The 19,120-nt window shown below is 67.3% G+C and overlaps 2 protein-coding genes across 4 annotated transcripts; both read right to left on the reverse strand.

The window, feature by feature from the left end:
- Nucleotides 1-2,314: 2,314 nt before the first annotated feature.
- Nucleotides 2,315-6,481, reverse strand: TMEM98 (transmembrane protein 98). Of its 2 annotated transcripts, none has more exons than XM_032985089.2 (7): nucleotides 6,382-6,481; nucleotides 3,990-4,179; nucleotides 3,630-3,761; nucleotides 3,295-3,328; nucleotides 3,042-3,157; nucleotides 2,870-2,929; nucleotides 2,315-2,615 (listed from the first exon to the last, which is right to left on the reverse strand). In XM_032985089.2, the coding sequence occupies exons 2-7, from the start codon at nucleotides 4,118-4,120 to the stop codon at nucleotides 2,411-2,413; spliced, it is 678 nt and encodes a 225-aa protein (XP_032840980.2). In that variant the 5' UTR covers nucleotides 4,121-4,179; nucleotides 6,382-6,481; the 3' UTR covers nucleotides 2,315-2,410. The 2 variants fall into 2 exon arrangements, with proteins under 2 accessions (XP_032840980.2, XP_032840981.2); XM_032985090.2 differs by lacking the exon at nucleotides 6,382-6,481 and adding an exon at nucleotides 5,152-5,261.
- Nucleotides 6,482-7,724: 1,243 nt separating this feature from the next.
- ARHGAP27 (Rho GTPase activating protein 27) lies at nucleotides 7,725-18,723 on the reverse strand. Of its 2 annotated transcripts, XM_042787550.1 has the most exons (16): nucleotides 18,510-18,723; nucleotides 17,617-18,263; nucleotides 13,768-14,196; nucleotides 13,074-13,289; nucleotides 12,736-12,846; nucleotides 12,565-12,632; nucleotides 12,370-12,457; nucleotides 10,625-10,729; nucleotides 10,095-10,193; nucleotides 9,926-10,016; nucleotides 9,636-9,761; nucleotides 9,227-9,325; nucleotides 8,847-8,924; nucleotides 8,547-8,681; nucleotides 8,261-8,366; nucleotides 7,725-8,156 (listed from the first exon to the last, which is right to left on the reverse strand). In XM_042787550.1, exons 2-16 carry the CDS (start codon nucleotides 18,241-18,243, stop codon nucleotides 7,979-7,981), a joined length of 2,556 nt encoding a protein of 851 aa, XP_042643484.1. In that variant the 5' UTR covers nucleotides 18,244-18,263; nucleotides 18,510-18,723; the 3' UTR covers nucleotides 7,725-7,978. The 2 variants fall into 2 exon arrangements, with proteins under 2 accessions (XP_042643484.1, XP_042643485.1); XM_042787551.1 differs by lacking the exons at nucleotides 17,617-18,263; nucleotides 18,510-18,723 and adding an exon at nucleotides 15,831-15,997.
- Between the last annotated feature and the right edge of the window lie 397 nt (nucleotides 18,724-19,120).

A 19,120-nucleotide genomic window follows, 5' to 3' on the forward strand; every position in this document is an offset into this window, starting at 1 on the left:
CCTTCAAACCCCCTCAACACTCCCCTAGACCCTCCTAACACCCCTAATCTCCCCTAAATCTCCCCAACCGCCCCCAAGACCCCCCCAATCCTCTCCAAACCTCTTCCCCCAACCCCCCAAGCCCTCCCCAACCCCCTCAATGTTCCTGTCAAACAGCCCAAACCCCCTCAACAACCCCCAACACCCATCCCAGCCCCTCCTAACCCCCCAAATCTCCCCAACCTCCCCCAAACCCCCTGCCAAACCCCCAAGCCCTCCCCAACCCCCTCAATGTTCCTGTCAAACAGCCCAAACCCCCTCAACAACCCCCAACACCCATCCCAGCCCCTCCTAACCCCCCAAATCCCCCCAACCTCCCCCAAACCCCCTGCCAAACCCCCAAGCCCTCCCCAACCCCCTCAATGTTCCTGTCAAACAGCCCAAACCCCCTCAACAACCCCCAACACCCATCCCAGCCCCTCCTAACCCCCCAAATCTCCCCAACCTCCCCCAAACCCCCTGCCAAACCCCCAAGCCCTCCCCAACCCCCTCAATGTTCCTGTCAAACAGCCCAAACCCTCTCAACAACCCCCAACACCCACCCCAGCCCCTCCTAACCCCCCAAATCTCCCCAAACCCCCTGCCAAACCCCCAAGCCCTCCCCAACCCCCTCAATGTTCCTGTCAAACAGCCCAAACCCCCTCAACAACCCCCAACACCCATCCCAGCCCCTCCTAACCCCCCAAATCTCCCCAACCTCCCCCAAACCCCCAAGCCCTCCCCAACCCCCTCAATGTTCCTGTCAAACAGCCCAAACCCCCTCAACAACCCCCAACACCCACCCCAGCCCCTCCTAACCCCCCAAATCTCCCCAACCTCCCCCAAACCCCCTGCCAAACCCCCAAGCCCTCCCCAACCCCCTCAATGTTCCTGTCAAACAGCCCAAACCCCCTCAACAACCCCCAACACCCATCCCAGCCCCTCCTAACCCCCCAAATCTCCCCAACCTCCCCCAAACCCCCAAGCCCTCCCCAACCCCCTCAATGTTCCTGTCAAACAGCCCAAACCCCCTCAACAACCCCCACCACCCATCCCAGCCCCTCCTAACCCCCCAAATCTCCCCAACCTCCCCCAAACCCCCTGCCAAACCCCCAAGCCCTCCCCAACCCCCTCAATGTTCCTGTCAAACAGCCCAAACCCCCTCAACAGCCCCCAACACCCACCCCAGCCCCTCCTAACCCCCCAAATCTCCCCAACCTCCCCCAAACCCCCTGCCAAACCCCCAAGCCCTCCCCAACCCCCTCAATGTTCCTGTCAAACAGCCCAAACCCCCTCAACAACCCCCAACACCCACCCCAGCCCCTCCTAACCCCCCAAATCTCCCCAACCTCCCCCAAACCCCCTGCCAAACCCCCAAGCCCTCCCCAACCCCCTCAATGTTCCTGTCAAACAGCCCAAACCCCCTCAACAACCCCCAACACCCATCCCAGCCCCTCCTAACCCCCCAAATCTCCCCAACCTCCCCCAAACCCCCTGCCAAACCCCCAAGCCCTCCCCAACCCCCTCAATGTTCCTGTCAAACAGCCCAAACCCCCTCAACAACCCCCAACACCCATCCCAGCCCCTCCTAACCCCCCAAATCTCCCCAACCTCCCCCAAACCCCCTGCCAAACCCCCAAGCCCTCCCCAACCCCCTCAATGTTCCTGTCAAACAGCCCAAACCCCCTCAACAACCCCCAACACCCACCCCAGCCCCTCCTAACCCCCCAAATCTCCCCAAACCCCCTGCCAAACCCCCAAGCCCTCCCCAACCCCCTCAATGTTCCTGTCAAACAGCCCAAACCCCCTCAACAACCCCCAACACCCACCCCAGCCCCTCCTAACCCCCCAAATCTCCCCAACCTCCCCCAAACCCCCAAGCCCTCCCCAACCCCCTCAATGTTCCTGTCAAACAGCCCAAACCCCCTCAACAACCCCCACCACCCATCCCAGCCCCTCCTAACCCCCCAAATCTCCCCAACCTCCCCCAAACCCCCTGCCAAACCCCCAAGCCCTCCCCAACCCCCTCAATGTTCCTGTCAAACAGCCCAAACCCCCTCAACAACCCCCAACACCCACCCCAGCCCCTCCTAACCCCCCAAATCTCCCCAAATCTCCCCAACCGCCCCCCAAACCTTCAAGCCCCCCCCAACCCCCTCAATCAATCCTCTCCAAACCCTCTGTGAACTCCCAACCTCCCCCCCCCCGAAGCCCCTCCAAACCCCCTCATCCTCCCACTCCCCCCCCCCCGCCACCAACCACCACCAAGAGCCAGAAACCACCGAGCCAGGCCAGACCCAGAGACCCCCACGATGGGGTGTGTGTTGGGGGGGGGGGGGGACACACACATCCCAGGGGCTTTATTGCCAAGGAGGGGTGCCGGGGTGGGGTCTCAGATGGCCGACTGCTCCTGCCGGAGGGCCTCGGTGGCCGGCGGGCGGTCGGTCTCGGTGGCCATGGCGGCTTGGCGCAGGACTGCCATGTGCTCCTCGGCGGCCGCCAGCGACCGCTCGACCCAGTGGCGGGCAGCGGGCTGGCGGCAGGCGCTGCGGGTCACCAGCACCAGGTGACTGACCGACAGGAGCAGCGCTGCGGCCCTGCGGGGACACGGTGGCCTTGTCACCTTCACCCCCCCCCCCCCCCCCTCCGTGTCGCACAGGGATGGCGGCTTTGCCACCGGGAGCGTGGCTCGTGCCTCAGTTTCCCCACCTGCAGCGTTCCCCCTCCCTCCCGCCTCATCCTGCCGGGTCACGCTGCAGTGGTTGTCCCCAGCTATGTGGCACAGGGTGGCACTGGTGTTGTGTGTGTGTGTGTGTGTGTCCCTCCCCAGGGTCCCTCCCGCCTGTGTCACCTCGCATCCAGCAGTTTGGGGTCCAGCGGCGGGTACATGGATCTCACCACGTCGTCCACCCTGCCGGCAGGGATGGAGTGAACCCCAGGGGACATCATAGTGACACCCTCTATCACACCCTCCCCTGCCCAGAATGCCAAGGACAGCCCCCCCCCCCCCCTCCCCTTGTCACCTGGGGCTGATGCGTTTGGCCACCACGATGATGTCACCCAGGCTGGCGGGGGACTTCACGCGGGCACCCGAGCCCATGGTCATGGCCACCAGCTTCTCCGTCAGTGTGTGACAGATCTGCAGGGGACGGACACACACACACACACACACACACACACACACACACACAAAACGGGAGGGGGCCAGGGTGGGTTCTTGGTGCCACCACTGTCACCAGCACCACTGGTACCACCAGTGCCACCCCCTGGACTCACCTTCAGGATGGCGATGCAGTGGGATACCAGACCCCTGTGGAGAGGGAGGAGGGCGTGAATCCAGGTGGACCCCTCCCCGTCCTCGACCCCATGTCCCGTCCCCCCCCCCCACCTGCCTGCCCACACCCCGTGTCTCCCAGACCCTCGGGGACATTCCCACCCAGAGACCTGCTTGAGGACCATGCCTTCTTGGGACCGGCCATGGCTTGGTGACCCCCAAATCTCTGCTACCTGCATCCCACGATGGGGGGGTTGGCACTGCATGGGGGTCCCCAGCAGTGGAGGGGGGGGACACCAGGCACGCTGGGGACACGCGCACACACACACACACTTACGAGGCGTCCTCGACCCAGTCCTCGTTCTCCAGGATGGCCTCGATGTGGGGGTTGGTGATGACCACATCATCCAGCTCCAGCTCTGAGGGCTCCGATGGTGTCTCGGTGGTCCCCATCAGGTCCACGATGGGTCTGTGGGGACATGGGGGACATCCCTGGGGACAGGGCCGCCTCCTTGGGCTCCCCCCTCCCCACCCCACGCCTTGACGATACTGGATGTGACCCCAGCATCATCCTCCTGATGATGGTGGACACGTCCCCAGCATTGTCCCCGGCCGGCCCATGGGGTTTGGGGTCCCTCCCCGCCCTCCCCTCACCCAGTGGGGACGGGGACGATGCCACCCCAGCAGGATCACTCACTTGGTGTCGTAGTGGTGCCGGAGGTCTTTGGGGTGGCAGTACCGCTGCCGGCAGACCACCACCAGCGCCACGAAGGACGCCAGGAAGATGGTGGCCAGCACCCCGATGGCCACGATGACAACCGTCTCCATGGCCGGTCCCCGCCGGGGGGGTGGCTCAGGTGTCTGACACCATCTCAGCACGGCAGGGTCTGCGGAGACGGGGGGGACCAAGGAGGGGTTGGGAACCCTGCAGATGTTCTTCCCCCCCACACCCCAAAATGCTCGACCAGGACCTGGTGTCACCCACAGATGGATCCCTGGCCCAGGGGTCCTTAGAGTCACCTGGGAGGGGACCAGGGGGAAAGGGTAGAGTAGGATTTGGCCATGGTATGTGGGGGGCTGCCCCCAGCCCGCTGCCACGGCCATGGTGACATGGAGCAGGAGCTGGGGTCAGGAGAGGTCTGGGCTGTACGGGGCTGCAGGGACCCCCAGAGCCCTGTCCCTATGAGGCCACGGGGACCCACAGAGCCCTGTCCCAATGGGGCCACGGGGACGCCCAGAGCCCTGTCCCTATGGGGCTGCAGGGACCCCCAGATCCCTGTCCCTATGGGGCCATGAGGACCCCCAGAGTCTGTCCCTACAGGGCCACAGGGACCCCCAGAGCCTGGTCCCTATGGGGCCACAGGGACCTCCAGAGCCCTGTCCCTATAGGGCCACGAGGACCCCCAGAATCTGTCCCTAGGGGGCCACGGGGATCCCCAAAGCTCTGTCCCTTTGGGGCCATGGGGACCTCCAGAGCCTGATCCCTGTGGGGCCACAGGGACCTCCAGAGCCCTGTCCCTATGGGGCCACGGGGTCACCCAGAGCTCTGTCTCTTTGGGGCCACGAGGACCCCCAGAGTCTGTCCCTAGGGAGCCATGGGGACCTCCAGAGCCCTGTCCCTATAGGGCCATGGGGACCCCCCAAACCATCCCCAACACAACAGTGGGGTCGCCGAGTCCCCGTCCCCACGGGGAGCAGGACACCCGGCCACACCAGGCCCAGGGGACACCAGCCCGGGGCAGAGCCGGCTGGGACCCCCGTGTCACTCTACGGGTCCCTGGTGGGTGCCCACCCTGGAGCAGGGGGGGGGGTCACCCCAACCTGCCGGGGTGGGGGGCACCCAGCCCTGCCCTCCCTACCTGCCGCCAGCCGGGAGCCACCGCCGGGGACGGGGACACGGGGACACGGCCACTTCCGCACCGAGCGTGCAAACGCCGCCGGCTCCTGACCTTTACACCCTGACTAACGCCTGGGCCCCCCCACCTGCGCCAGATGTGCCTCCCCCCCCCGCCCCAAACCGCCCAGCCCTGCTCCCCAGCACATCCCCCCATCCCACCTTCCTCCCTGCCACCCCCCCCCCCCCCCCCCCCCCCCCCCGTAAATCCCATTGAATTTTAAGCCATGTTTAGTGATTTGGCTTAGTTTTCAAGGCTGGGTGCACTTGTCCCCACCCCTCCACCCCCCCACCCCCAGCCACGCAGGACTGGGGACAGCGGCGGGGGGGACACACACACACGGTGGCCTTGTCCTCCCCCCACTTTCCCACTGCGATTAATGCCTTAAGAGGGATTTTGGTCACTAAAGCCGGTTCTGCGCCATAACCCCTTGGTGCCTGCGGGGGTGTTGGGGGGGGGGGGGGGGCGTGTGTCAGCCCCAGGTGGGTCCCCACCCCCCGGCCCGGCGGGGGGGGGTCTCTGCCCCTGGTTGGGTTGGGGTCGGATCCTGCCTGTGCAGCGCCGAGCACTGGAAGGGGGGGGGGTGTCATGTGGCTTCAAGGGGACGGGGGGGGCGGGTCCGGGGGGGCCCTGCGAGAGGGGGTTGCTGCTGGGGCGGTCTGGGGGGGGGGTCTCTAAGGGTCGGGGTGGAGGGGGGGTGGTCGCTGCTGGTGGCTCGACGCGGTTCCTGGTCCCGCACAGCTCCGGTTGCGGGGGGGGTGGGGGGGAAACGGGACGGGACTGGTGGGGGTCCCGCGTGGCCCCCGAGGGGGGGTCGCTCCGGGGGTCTTGCACGGCTCTATTGGGGGGCAGCGGTCCCAGGAGTCCCCTAAAGCCCCGGGGGTCCCGTACAACCACGGAGGGGGGGGGGGCGGGTGCTCTCGGGGGTCCCAAGAAGCAGGGGGGGGGATCGCTGCGGGGGTCCCACACGGCCCCGGGAGGGGGGGGGGGGGGTGTCACTCCGTGAGTCCCGAGGTGGCGGGGGGGGGGGTCGCCCCGGGGTCCCCTTCCGCCCCGCGGGGTTTCGCTCCCCCCCTCCCCCTCGGCATGTCCCTGCGCGGGACCGGGCGGAGCGACACCCCCCCCCCGCCCCCCCCCCCCCCCAAACTTTTCCCGGCCCCCCCCAAACACCACCACCACCCCCCCCCCCCTCACCTGGAGCCGCTCCGCGGCGGCCGCGCACAAGATGGAGCCGGGGCGGGGGGCGCGGAGCGGGGCCCTGTCCCGGCTCTGCCCCCGCCCCCCCCCCCCCCCCTCCCCGGGCCGGCCCCGCCCCCGCCCGCCCCCCGGGACCCCGGCCCGGCCCCCCCCCCGCCGCCCCGCCCCACCCCGGAGAGGCCCCCGCGGGGGGGGGGGTGGTGGTATCCAAGTTTTCCCTTCGTGTCCCAGTGCGCCCCCCCCCCCCCCCCCCCCACTGTCCCCAAATCTCCCCACTGCATCCCCAAGGGTCCCCGTCCTGTCCCCGGTGTGTGTGTCCCAAAGTACCCCCCACTGCGCCCCCAAAGCATCCCCTCGCACCCCAGAGTATCTCCTTGCGTCCCAAAATGTCCCCGCTGAATCCCAAGTTGTCCTCACGACACCCTCAAGTATCGCCAGGGCACCCCAAGGTGCCCTGATCGTGTCCCCAACTGTCCCCACTGCATCCCAAAGTGTCCCCTCTATGTCCCAGCCATCCCCACTGTGTCCCAAACCCCTGTCAGGTGCTGACCTGCTCCTGTTATGTCCCAAAGTGTCACCGCCATGTCCCAAAGCGTCCTCCTCGTGTTCCTGCTGTGCCCTTTAGCGTCCCCATTACCTCCCACAGCGTTTCAGTTGTGTCCCTTACTGTCCCTTTTGCATTCCATACTGTCCAGGTTGAGTCCCAAATCGTCTCCATCATGACCCAAAGTGTCCCCATCCCAGAGGGGTCACTCTGGGTGGCGGTAGCTCACGTCCCACTGACACCCACTCCCCACCATATCGCTCTCAGCACCCGTCCCCGCTGCCTGTGGTGACACGACGACATGGGGTTTGGCCAGGAAAGGTGTCCCAAAGCTCGGGGGACACAGTCGCCACGGTGGCCTGGAGTCTCACCCCCTCCGGGGCTGCCGAGGTCCCCTTGTCCTCGTGGGGTACAGAGGGCACATCTTGTCCCCGGGGGTCACCAGGAGCCAAGGGGCACTGAGCCCCTGCTGTGCCACCCGTGTCCCCGGGGATGTCCCCATGCCCTGCCAGCAATGCCTCGTCCTCGCGGCGGAAGGGGCTCTTTATTTGGGAATACAGCGGTGGGCTCGTGCCGGACACGGGCTCTGGCCGTGGCACAGCCCGGTTTCTCCGTGCCTGTCCCCGCCGGTGGCACCGTCCCCGCGGGCACTGCCCGGCCGGGCACCTCCACCCTCTCATCCCGGGGACGTGCCGCTGGCCTCGGCAAGCTGGGGACCGCAGGGCTCCACCGTCCCCTCCTGAACAATGGGGACCACCCCCCCCCCCCCCCAAAACCCCCACGCACCCCCTGGGGCTCAACCGCTGCGGATCTGGCCCCAGCGGGAGCGGGTGGCAGAGGAGGACGGGGTGCTTGGGGTGCCCCCAGCTCCGGCACCCGTCCCTCGAGCCGCATCCCGAGCGAGCCAGGCCACCGCGCTGCCCTTCGTCGAGCCTCACGCTTGCCACCACCCATCGTCCGAGGTGACACAAGGCCAAGTCCTTCCCCTGAGACGCTGCTCCTTCATGTCCCCACTGCTGGGCTTGTCCCCATGCCTGTCCCCAGGGGGGTTTAGCCATCAGGGAAGATGTAGCTGTACTGGTTGAGGATGTGCTCCACCACCTGGTTCTGGAAGACCATGTGCATGGCCATGTTCCCCTCCTCGCTTGCCGGCCGCAGCAGTGTGGGGCCGAAGACGATGGCGATGCTCTGCACCGACATGCGGTTCTCCTCCTTGTACTCAATAACCCTGGGGGGGATGAGGGACGGTGTCACCCGGCATGTCCCTAAACACAAGTCCTGTCCCCCTTCCTGCCACTGGGTTGGGTTTGGGGGGAGCGAGACGCGTGTCACCTGCAGAGGTGGCGGAAGAGGATCTTCATCGTGTCATGGTGGGCGGGTGGGAGGGAGAACACCAGGTCACGGACGCACCGGCCCCTCCTGGTTGGGTCCTGCATCTCTGCAAGGGGAGGGAGACATGGTGGGGTGCTGGCTCGGGCAGCCGGAGCAGCTGTCCCTGTCCCCATCCCCATCCCCGTCCCCATCCCCATCTCCATCCCTGTCCCCATCCCATCCCATCCCATCCCCTGTCCCCATCCCCGCCCCTGTCCCCATCCCCACCCCTGTCCCCAGGCCTCACTGATGGCAGCAATGAACTTGTCGAAGTGGCTGAAGGGGACGAGTGGCTCCGGCAGTTCCCTGAAGAAGAGCTTCAGCGCCCCGGTGACAACATGGATGTCCTCCCAGCGCCCGTCATCCAGGTCCAGGTGCTCGTCTGCGGGGTCGGGGCAGCACCTCAGGCAGGTCCCAGAGCCCCAGGGGTGCGCAAGGGTCCCTGTCCCCTCCCTGCCTGGCCGGAGCCCCATCACGCTGCCCTTGGTGTGTGTGTGGGGGTGTTACATCCCATTTGCCCCCCCGTTGCCACCGTGGGTGACCTTACCGTGCTCCACTTTGTAGCGCAGTTTCTGGATGGTGGCCAGGTTGCCGCTGACCCGGTACAACCCATCGATGTCCAGACCTGGCGGAGGACGGAGGTGGAGATGGGGGGAAAGCTCCTAGTTAACCACAACCCTCCCTGGGATGTGACACCAGCCACCATCGAGGGAGCTCTGGGCGCCCGCGTGTCCCCACTGTCCACTGGAAGGTGCCCACAGCCGGGTGGCACACGGTGACAGGGACCAGTATGGCCGTGCCGGTGCCCACAGCAGCCAGCACCGGGATCCCAGAGAAAACCCAACCGCCAACTTTAGGCTTTGCCCAGAGCTGTCCCCATGCTGGTGCCCCCCGTGTTGTCCCTGTCCCCCAGCCCCAGGGCAGTACCTCTCCTCTCCACCGTCTGGATGCACTGCAGGACGAAGCGGGGCACCGTCCCCCGCTCCCGCTCGCACAGCGCTTGCAGGAAACAGCCGAAAACCTGATCTGGAAAAACCAACGGGGCCTTGAGCACGCCCGGGTGACACCGAAAGGATGCTCGGTGGCAGGTCTGGGATGGGGGACAGGGTTGGGGACATCACAGAGGGTCCTGTTCCCATATGGGTGTGACACTGGGGTGGCTGGAGGTGGTGGGACATGCCCAAGATGCTGGGTCAGGGTTGGGCTTGGTCCCCCAACTTTCTGTCCAAGCTCCGTCCTCAGCTGTCCCCACCCACCTTCCCTCCTGGGGACACTCCGGGGGGGCTCAGCCCCATCCCAGCACCCACCCTTGACGCAGCCCCATCCCAGCACCCACCCTTGATGTAGCCCCTCTCGCGCAGGGACTGCAGCGTCGGCCGCCTCTGCAGGAACTTGCGGAGTTTGTTCCGGACTTTGCTGGAGTCGCTCTCGCCACCGGCACTGCCCAGCCCCTGACCGGCCGCTGGCGGGGACAGGGCACCCGTCAGCACCGTCCTGAGGGACCGGGGTGCTCCTGGCACGTCCTGCCATCGCGGGGAGCTGGGGACATCAGGGGGTGACCACCCCACCCTGCCCGGCGGCTGGTGCCGCCGGGGCCCGTCCCCGTGCCGGGCTGCCTGAGCTCACCTGCCCTCTTCTCCTCGCCGCCCCCCAGCTTCTCCCGGGAGCCGAATTCAGCCCCACTTTCGGCATCCTCCTCGCCGGGGAGGTCGGTGCCCTGGGGAAAGGGCAGTGTGAGACCCCTGTGCCCATCCCCGGGGTGGCAGGGCGGCGGGGGTGGCGGGCGCCTGCTCACCAGCCTGCCAATGCTGTCGGCGATCGCCTTCTGCCAGGCGGCGATGATCTGCTCCGAGTCGTGCTGGATGAGGAACTCGGAGCCCTCCCGTGTCTTCAGCTGCGGGAGCAGTGGGCAGCGGTCAGGGCAGGGCTGCGGGGCTGCCTGTGTTTGGCCGCAACCGCCTGGCTTGGGGGCCAGGTTGTGGCTGAGAACGCCACCAAACTCATCACACCGATGACCCCAGCTGTTGCCATTTCCCAGCGAGCCGGCACAGCTGGAAGCTCCCTCCCTGTGCAGAGCCCGAGTGGAAAATCCCCTCTGGGAGTGGGGACGTCCCTTGGTGACAGGGACGGTGGCTGGCAGCGCAGCATGTCCCTTTGTTCCCAGTCTGGGGATGTCCCCCAGTGTCCCCACTGACACCAACCCCAGCGCATCCCCTTCGCCACTGGTGGGGTGAACCAGGTGGGTGCTGGCATTGTCACTGCCCTGCGGGCCAGGTGTGGGCCCTGAGGGGTGACCGATGTCCCCCCCACTGTCACCCGGCTCACCTCCAGGACGTGCTTCTTGCTGGACTTGTCCTTGCCGGCCCAGGCGAGGGTGGCCCCGCGCAGCTCCACCGTGTGCTCGGGGGTGGTCAGGGTGCTGGGGTGCCGCTGCGGGAGCAAGGGGATGAGGGTGGCACTGCTGTCACCCACCCAGAGGGGACGGGGACATCGGGGTCCTGCTCTGCGAGGGGCTGTGTGCTTTCCTCCTCCAGAAAGGCAGGAGTGGCAAATGTCCCCCGTGGGACATCTCTGTCCCCTCCCGTGGCACCGGGGTCTTTCTGCAGGACCAGGACACGGTGCTGCTGCTGGGGGGTGGGTGATGTGGCCACCAGCTCGGGGACAGCCGGGTCCTACAGCTGCTGTCACCCTGTGGGACATCCCCAGCCCTGCCCAGGCACCCTGGGGGTCTTCATCTTTAGGGTCCCTCTTGGTGACAGCGCCGTGCAGGAGCAGCGTTACACAGGGAAAGGAGTCTGGGTGGCTGTCCCTGGGGAGGGGACAGTCCCTTGGGGCTTTCACAGGGGAAGAGCATCAGAACCTCTTGGTCTCCCCACGCCCCTGGGGTTTTGGGGTGCTTTGGCCACGCTCCCCCCACTCCATCCAGCCCCTCCCCATCCCTGTTTCCCAGAAAGGCCCCCCCAGACAGAGCCCTGCACCCACATCCCAGCGGTGGGGCCAGCACTGCGTCTCCCCCCCTCCCCAGCACTGCGGGGTGTTGCAAGAACCTCGGCAGCTTCTGCATCCGGGCGGCGGGTGCTGGGTGCTGGGGGGGGGCTGGGTCAGGCACCGCTTCCTCCCCGCTCGCCCCGACCAGCTCCGCGTGCCCGTTAGGAGCCCTGACACCCCGCCCCGGCCCCCTCCCACGCGGGGAGAATGTGTGGGTGCGAGGGGAGGTGTGAGCACCCACACGCCAGCGTGTGGTGACCCAGTGCTGGGAGGGGTCCTTGTACAGGGTGCTGGGCCTGTCCCATGGGTGCTGGCCTTGTCCTGTGGGTCCTGGCTCCATCCCATGGGTGCTGGCCCCATCTCACAGGTGCTGGCCCCATCCCATGGGTCTGGGCTCCATCCCATGGGGGTTGGACCCATTCCATGAGTCCTGGCCACATCCTGCAGGTTCTGACCCCATCCTGTGGGTCTTTGCTCAGTCCCGTGGGTGCTGGTCCCATCCCATGAGTACTGGCCCCATCTCATGGGTGCTGGCCCCATTCTGTGGGTGCTGGTCCTGTGCTACAGCTGTTGGCCTCATCCTACAGATGCTGGCCCCGTTCCATGGGTGCTGGCCCTGCCCCGTGGGTGCTGGCCCTGTCCCGTGGGTGCTGGCCCTGCCCCGTGGGTGCTGGCCTTGCCCCGTCGGTGCTGACCCTGTCTCGTGGGTGCTGACCCTGTCTCGTGGGTGCTGGCCCTGTCCCGTGGGTGCTGACCCTGCCCCGTGGGTGCTGGCCCTGCCCCGTGGGTGCTGGCCCTATCTTGTGGGTGCTGGCCCTGTCCTGTGGGTGCTGGCCCTGTCCTGTGGGTGCTGGACCTGCCCCGTGGGTGCTGGCCCTGTCCCGTGGGTGCTGACCCTGCCCCGTGGGTGCTGGCCCTGTCCCCATGGGTGCTGACCCTGTCCTGTGGGTGCTGGCCCTGTCCTGTGGGTGCTGGACCTGCCCCATGGGTGCTGGCCCTGCCCTGTGGGTGCTGGCCCTGTCCTGTGGGTGCTGGCCCTGTCCTGTGGGTGCTGGCCCCACTGAGGCCGTGGGGGCTCTTACCAAGGCACCAGCAGCCGAGTGCTTGGAGTCTTTGAAGAAGGTGAGGATCCCCCCCTCCAGCACCGTCCAGGAGGAGCTCCAGTTCTTCCTGGGGAGCAGAGGGGGGGGTCACACAGAGGGACAGCACAGCCCCTGTCCCCTCCGCCCCCCGGGGCTCCCTTCTCTGGTGACGGGGGGACACCAGGATGTACTTACCGGAGCCGTTTCCCTCTGTCCACTGTCTTGGTCCGGTTGAGCACCCCGGCTTTTTCGAGGCTTTTAAACTGGAAGGCAAAGCGCGGGGATGGGGTCAGGTTTGCCCTCCCCCCCCGGCCTCCCTGGTGCCGGGGTGGGGTAGGGCTGGCTGCCCGTCCCCAGGGCGCTCACCTTCTCCTCCTTGAGCCCCGGCGCCGGCGGCACGGGGCTGTGCCAGGCAAAGAGCCCGCTGTCCTGGCTGGAGCTGCTGCTGGCCCGGTCGTGGCGGCTGCCCGCCGGCACCTGGGGGGGGAGGGAGGGAGGGGGCGGGTGATGCCCGAGGTGCCCGTGCCGGATGGGTGCTGGGCTTCACACCCACTGCACCCCAGAGCCCCTGCCCTCCGCTTTTGCAGCCCTGTGAGGATGCTCATCCCCTGGCAGACACCCCTGTCCCCACCTTTGCCTCTATCCCCATCCCTGTCCCCATCCCCATCCCTGTCCTTATCCCCATCCCGTCCCCATCCCCGTACCGTGTCGGAGGCGAAGTGCTCGGGGCAGAACACGGCTCCCTCGGGGTGGCTGTGCCCGTACCAGCCCGGGGGTGAGCACAGCTCCTCGGGGCGCCTCGGGGACAAACAGAGAGCAGCCCCCTGATCGTAGGAGCCCACGGGCGAGTAGTCCTCCTCAGGATAAGCCTCCAGCTCATCTGGAGACAGGTCGGGATAGTCCGTTTCGGGAGTGGGTGGCTGGAGAGAAGAGCCAGGTTAAGACCTTGTGCCCCACCGAGAGCATCCGCGTCGCCGAGCTGTGGCCAGCCCAGATGGGGCTGCCCCATCTCCATCATCTCCATCTCCCTCCCCATCTCCATCTCTGCCTCCATCTCTGTTCCCACTTCACCCCTACCCCTGCCTCCATCTCCATCTCCATCTCCATCCCCATCCCTTCCTTCATCTCCATCTCCCTCTCTGCCTCCATCTCTATTCCCACTTCACCCCTACCCCTGCCTCCATCTCCATCTCCATCTCCATCTCCATCCCTTCCTTCATCTCCATCTCCCACTCCGTCTCCATCTACGTCTCCATCCCCTTCCCTATTTCCATCTTCATCTCCATCTCTGTCTCCATCTCCCTCTCCATCCCCATCCCCTTCTCCGTCTCTTTGTCTTCATCACGTCTTCACCTCCATCACCATCCTCATCATCCCCGCGCCTCGCTGGGTGCTCACCCTCTGCTCCATGGGACCGTACCGCGTCACCCCAGGGTACATATCCTGGGGGTTGCTTCCGTCTCCCGCGTGGGGGGGGTCCCACGACGTCTCACCTGTTACCGAATTATAGAAAAAAGCCTGTCCGCTGGCTTCGTCCACGTACTGTTCCCACTCGGGAAACTCCGTGCTGTGGGTGACTGAGGAGGCGGGAGAGGCGACGGGACTCACTCCATCTTCTGCCTGCCCAAAGGGACAATCCCACGTGGTCTCGCCCGTCACCGGGTTATAATAAAACAAATGTCCACTGTCCGTATCCGTGTGGGTTTCCCAATCCGAGACGGAGCCTCCGGGCTCCTCCGGGGCCGAGCTGGCAGCTGCGGCTTCTTCCCGCAGCTCCTGGATGTTGAGGTAGATGGGGGCAGGCGGCTCCTCCGGGTCCTTGCGCGCCTGGAGGGGACACGGGTGGGTCACTCGGGCGCTGTGGTTGGTGATGGGTGCCCCGAGCCATGGGGCAGGGCTGCCGGGGACGGCGTTCCCGGGATATCCCCGCCGTAGTGCCCGGGCTGGCAGATGGGTGAGGGGCTGAGGAGCCTGATCCAGCCCTGCCCCGGCTGCTGGGGCATCCCTCCTGCCCGGGCACCCGGCAGGCGCTGCCCTGAGACACCCATGGGACAGATGTAGCTGCCCGGGTGGTGTGGGAGGGCACTCAGAGCACCCACTTTGGGGCAGGGAGCACCCAGCCGGCAGTGGGGATGAGAGTCTGGCCTGAGCACGCAGGGAGAGTTTGGGGGGGGGGGGGAGGCTTGCGGTCCCCAGTGTCAGCACCCGCATCACTGGTCCCCTCGTCCCCCACTGCGCCTGCACCCCCGGGGCATCGGCATCAGCGCCCCAGCACTTGTATCCACACCGTTCTCTGCACCCACATCATCGGCACCCGAACCATGAACACCCCTCAGCATCTGCACCGACATCCGCAGCCCCAACACCACCGACATGCTCATCACCTGCACCCCCCAGCCCCTGCACCCGCCTCACTGGCATCAGCACCCTGGCACCCCCACCCACACCGCCTGCACCCACACATCAGCACCCTCAACACCAGCAGCCCGGGACATCTCCTACACCCACATCACCTGCACCCCCAGCCTCTGCCCTCACACAGCCAGCACCCAGACCACCAGCACCCCCACTGCCGGCACCCAGAGCACTGGAACCTGCACCCAGACCACCAGCACCCCCACTGCCGGCACCCAGAGCACTGGAACCTGCACCCAGACCACCAGCACCCCCACCGCCAGCACCCGCAGCCCCTGCCAGCCCCGCCGGTGGGCAGAGCCGGGTGCTGAGACTGGCAGCCCCATCACCACATCCTGAAATGAGGCCCTGAGCACCCCTGGCGGTGGCTGCCTGGCTGCCCCCGCTCCGGGGGGGCTGCTCGGGGTGGGGGGACACGTCCCCTGGGACCAGGCGGCCGCGGGCGGGTGGCTGCTGGCAGGGAATCCCCTCCTGGCACCCTTTGATCTCCCCAGCTTTACAGCCCCTGAGCCTCCCTACAACGGCCGCGGGGACAAAGTTTCCCAACCCTGGCCCTGCCCGTCACCCCAGGGTGAGGGGGGGGACAGGGGGTGGAGCGTCCCCGGGGACACCCTGGAGCAGAGGGGGACAGTGGAATGAGTGTCCCCAGAGACGCCCCATCACCCTCCCCCCCCCCCCATCACCCCATGACCCTCCTGCTGCTGCGAGCGGGGCCGGAAACCCAGCGCGAGAGGCCACCCTCATCTTGGGGACAAGGGACGTGGGGGTGACAAGGGGGGGACACCCAGCGCAGAGCCCCCTCAGCACCTCCCTCCCTCCCCTGGGTGCATCCCCAGGGTTTTTTTTTTTTTCCCCCCGGGGTTGGGCTGGGTGCCCCTCCCCACTTCAGGACGGGCATCTTGGCACCCACCGGTGCTTGGTGCCACCTCCGTGGCATAAACACCCAGGGGAAATTCGGGAAGGAGCTTGGAGGGGGGGGGGGGAGGGTGACCCCACAATGCCCCCCCCCCCCCCCCCAGCTGGGTGCACCCATGGGTGCTGCCTACCTTCCCCAAGTGCAGCAGCCGCGACACCCTGCTACGGGACCGCTGCAGAGCACCCGAGGCCTGGTCACCCATCTCGGTGGGCGCCCCGGGGTGGGGTGGGGTGTGGGGGGGTGTCAGCCGGTGGGGCAGCGCCAGGCTCCGGTGACACCGACGACACCCTGTGCCGGGCCCCGCGCCGGCCGCGCTTCCTGCCGGGGTTTCGGGGAGCGGAAGAGCCGCCTCCGAGCCCGGCGCTTGGCCTTGGGCCGGAATTGGCTTTTTTTTGGGGTTGTTGTCACCCCGTCTCCAGCCACTCGTCCCCCGTCACCTGCTCCGGCAAAGCCAAGGCCAACCGAGGATGGAATCGCACCGGGACGATGCCGTGCCGGGGATGCAGCCGGCGCCAACCGGGAAAACTCCCCCCCAAATGGAAGTTGGCCCACTCGGCATCGTGTTGCTCCACCGGCAACGGCACGGGGATGAGCCCGGGGGTGCTGCGGCCCCCCAACACCGCGATCGCCCCGACCCGGCAGCCGGGGTGGTAGCCACACGGTGGCCAGGCTGAGGCCGCCCCAGCCCCACCGTTGCTGCCGCTGGCTGGTTTTGGTGACGGTTGGGTTTAGGCAGGGGAAGGGGAAGCTCCGGTGATGGCACCGGGGTTGGGGACGACAGCTGGGTCCCTCCCGGGGGTGGTGGGGGGGATCGGTGGCTTTGGGTGTGCAAAGAGCACTGGGGGTTAATCTGGCACAGCTGGGGTCGCAGGGTGTAAAAAGGGGTGTAAAACACAGCCCCCCGCCGCCCCCCGACGACTGACACCCCCTTTCCTCCAGCACAACACTCTCCTGGGCAGCTCAACCCCATGAGCCCCCCTCAAAGCGGGGGACACCAGGTCTTGGGGTGCTGTGGGTGCCTGGGGTTACTCCAAAGACAGGTGCTGGCGGGGGGGACAAGGACGCAGGACCCCCCCCCCCTGCCACTGCCATCTCACCCTGCTGCACCCCAGCCCGTGTCAGAGGCAGGCGAGTGGCCGAGGGGCACCCCCCACCCTTGGGTGCCCCCCACCAAGAGGGGTGCGGCAGGGACCCCTGGGGGGGGCTGGGAAGGGCCCCTCACTACTTACTGGCATGGGGAGAGCGTGGATTTTGGGGTGGCGGGGTGCCCGCCTTAGCTGGGGTGCACCCAGCACCCACCTCCGGCACTGGGTGCTGCGCCCAGGTGAGACACCCGCCCCGGCAGGGAGGAGTTGCTGCACTTCCCTGTTAACCCTTTTCTGCCTCCTCTCGTCCCGGGAACGCTGCCGGGATGGGGTGTGGGACACCCCAGAGACCCCTGGGTGGCACCGAGGAGCACCCCCCCCTCCAGGGACCACGGGCATCACCGGGCTCAGCACCCTGTCGGGACGCTGCTGTGGGGGCAGAGCGGGGGGGGCTGGAAGAGCCCAGGGATACCTATGAGGGTGGGGAAACTGAGGCACGGTGCAGGGGGGCTGAGGGTGGAAGATGTTTGGGGTGGGTGCCCAATGCGGGGGTTGCTCACCCTCCCCAGGCGGTAATTGCTGGTGAACCTGTATGGGGGGGGTTGACCCACAGGTTTGTCCGGCGGGGTCAGCTCAGTGGGGGGACGCGGCGGGTCCCAGTGGTGCTGGGGAGCCCCTGGGTGTTACCCCACCCTGTGCCGGGGGTTACAGGGCCATACTGGGGGGGACACGGGGCATTGAATCAGCCAGGGGACCCGGGTGCCCCTGCCCGCCACGCTCAGCTCCCCCCTGGCGCTGATTTTGGGGACAGCACTGGGGATGTCACCGTACCTGAGCCGCATGGCCGGAGCCCAGCCGCCTCCTGGCCGTGTCCCTGCCCTTGCCAGGGGCGTGGAGGGTCTCGGAGCGGCTCTTGACGAGTGGGTGAGTCTGTCCCTGGGGGTCCCCACGCGACCCCACGGCGGTGGCACCGCGTGGTGCCGGCGACACCCGTGCCAGGTCATCCAGGGAGCGCGAGGGTCCCACGGGCTCACCGGGGTTGGGGCTCAGCCCTGGGGCGACCCGAAAAGAGCTGAGCGCCGGCAGCGAGTCCCTCCCGGGCACCGAGCATCCTCCGGCCGGCTCCTCCGTCTCGGCGGCGCCGATGAACCGATACTCGTAGGCTGGCGGCTGCTGCGGGGCGAGCGTGGCTGGATCCGTCCCGGCGTGCCCCGGCGGAGGGGGGTCGAGCGGGGCCAGGGCAGTGATGGGGGGCAGCTCCTTCACGTACTGGGCAGGGATGTAAAAGGGTCGGGTGTCCCCGCTCCTCTTGACGTGCCACCAGTGGTGGTTGGTTCGTTTCAGCAGGACGTAGCGCTCGTTAGGTTTGATGGAGACCAAGGTCCCGTCCTTGGCTCGGTACTCAAAGCCGTACTCCACCAGCACCAACGCTTCCTCCGCCGGCACCGCTGCCTCCATGGCCGCCCCGGCACCTCCACCTGTGGGAGATGGGGCAGGGAAGGGGCTGATGGCAGCTCCCAACCCCTCTTGGGGTGCATGGGGACCCCAGGAGAGACGAGTTGGTGGGTCCTCACTGAGCCCCAAGCCCATGTGGATGTTCCCCAAACCCGCCTAAAGCAGCCCCGGGGTCACCACCACTATCCTCGCCCACCGTCCCCAAGCCCCCAAAGCCAGCGAGCTCCAAGTCTCTGAGCCCCCAAAGCCACCGAGCCCCCAAATCTCACCTCCAGCCAGTGTCGGGGTGCAGACAGGGGCGGCGGGGCGCGCGGCAGTGGGTCCCGCTCGTGCCTGCGCTGGGCTGGTCCCGACTCGCCCCGGTTTCCTGCCAGCGTCTCGCCGAAGACGGGGCCGGGCTCCACGCCGGCACTGGGTGCCCGGCCCCCGGCCGGGGGAGAGGGGAGGTGGGGAGCCGGCCCGTTTCCTCCCCTCGGGGCGGGAGGGAAGGGGCGATGGTGGAGGGGACCTGGTCGAGGAAACGGCTCCTCGGGAGGTTCCTGCTGCAGGAAGGGCCCTGCCCCGCGGCTGAGCCGGGATCTGCGCCGCTGCCGGATCCGGCACAGCCTCCCCGGGCAGGGGGATGGGACCCCGATTAGGGGGGGTCCCATGGGAGCTGCCTTGCCCTGGTTTATTGTCCCCCCCACACTCAGGGTGGCCCGCTGGGGTCCCTGTGCTGGTGGGTGCACCCCAAACCCTGCCAGCACCGGGAGCAGCGTGGCAGGGAAAAAACAATGGGAGACGCCAACACTGGTGGGGAGCAGATGGGGAGGAAAAAGGGCAGGGAAAATGGGGAAGGGTCCCCCAACCGCGCTGCAAGACCCCAGAGGACAGGCTGGGA

Source organism: Tyto alba, unplaced genomic scaffold, assembly GCF_018691265.1.
Source record: "Tyto alba isolate M040663 unplaced genomic scaffold, T.alba_DEE_v4.0 Super-Scaffold_12, whole genome shotgun sequence".
Taxonomy (NCBI): domain Eukaryota; kingdom Metazoa; phylum Chordata; class Aves; order Strigiformes; family Tytonidae; genus Tyto; species Tyto alba.

Bases quoted from the DNA above. Each gene is read 5' to 3' on its own strand.
- TMEM98 (XM_032985089.2), bottom strand. From the start codon at position 4,120: ATGGAGACGGTTGTCATCGTGGCCATCGGGGTGCTGGCCACCATCTTC. The intron at 3,329-3,629 runs GTAAGTGTGTGT...CCCTCTCCACAG, and splicing joins GACTGGGTCGAGGACGCCTC to GGGTCTGGTATCCCACTGCA. The intron at 2,930-3,041 runs GTGACAAGGGGA...CCCTGCCGGCAG, and splicing joins GCCAAACGCATCAGCCCCAG to GGTGGACGACGTGGTGAGAT.
- ARHGAP27 (XM_042787550.1), bottom strand. From the start codon at position 18,243: ATGGAGGCAGCGGTGCCGGCGGAGGAAGCGTTGGTGCTGGTGGAGTAC. The intron at 10,194-10,624 runs GTGAGCCGGGTG...CTGCTCCCGCAG, and splicing joins GCAAGAAGCACGTCCTGGAG to CTGAAGACACGGGAGGGCTC. The intron at 9,326-9,635 runs GTGGGTGCTGGG...TGGTTTTTCCAG, and splicing joins CGAGAGGGGCTACATCAAGG to ATCAGGTTTTCGGCTGTTTC.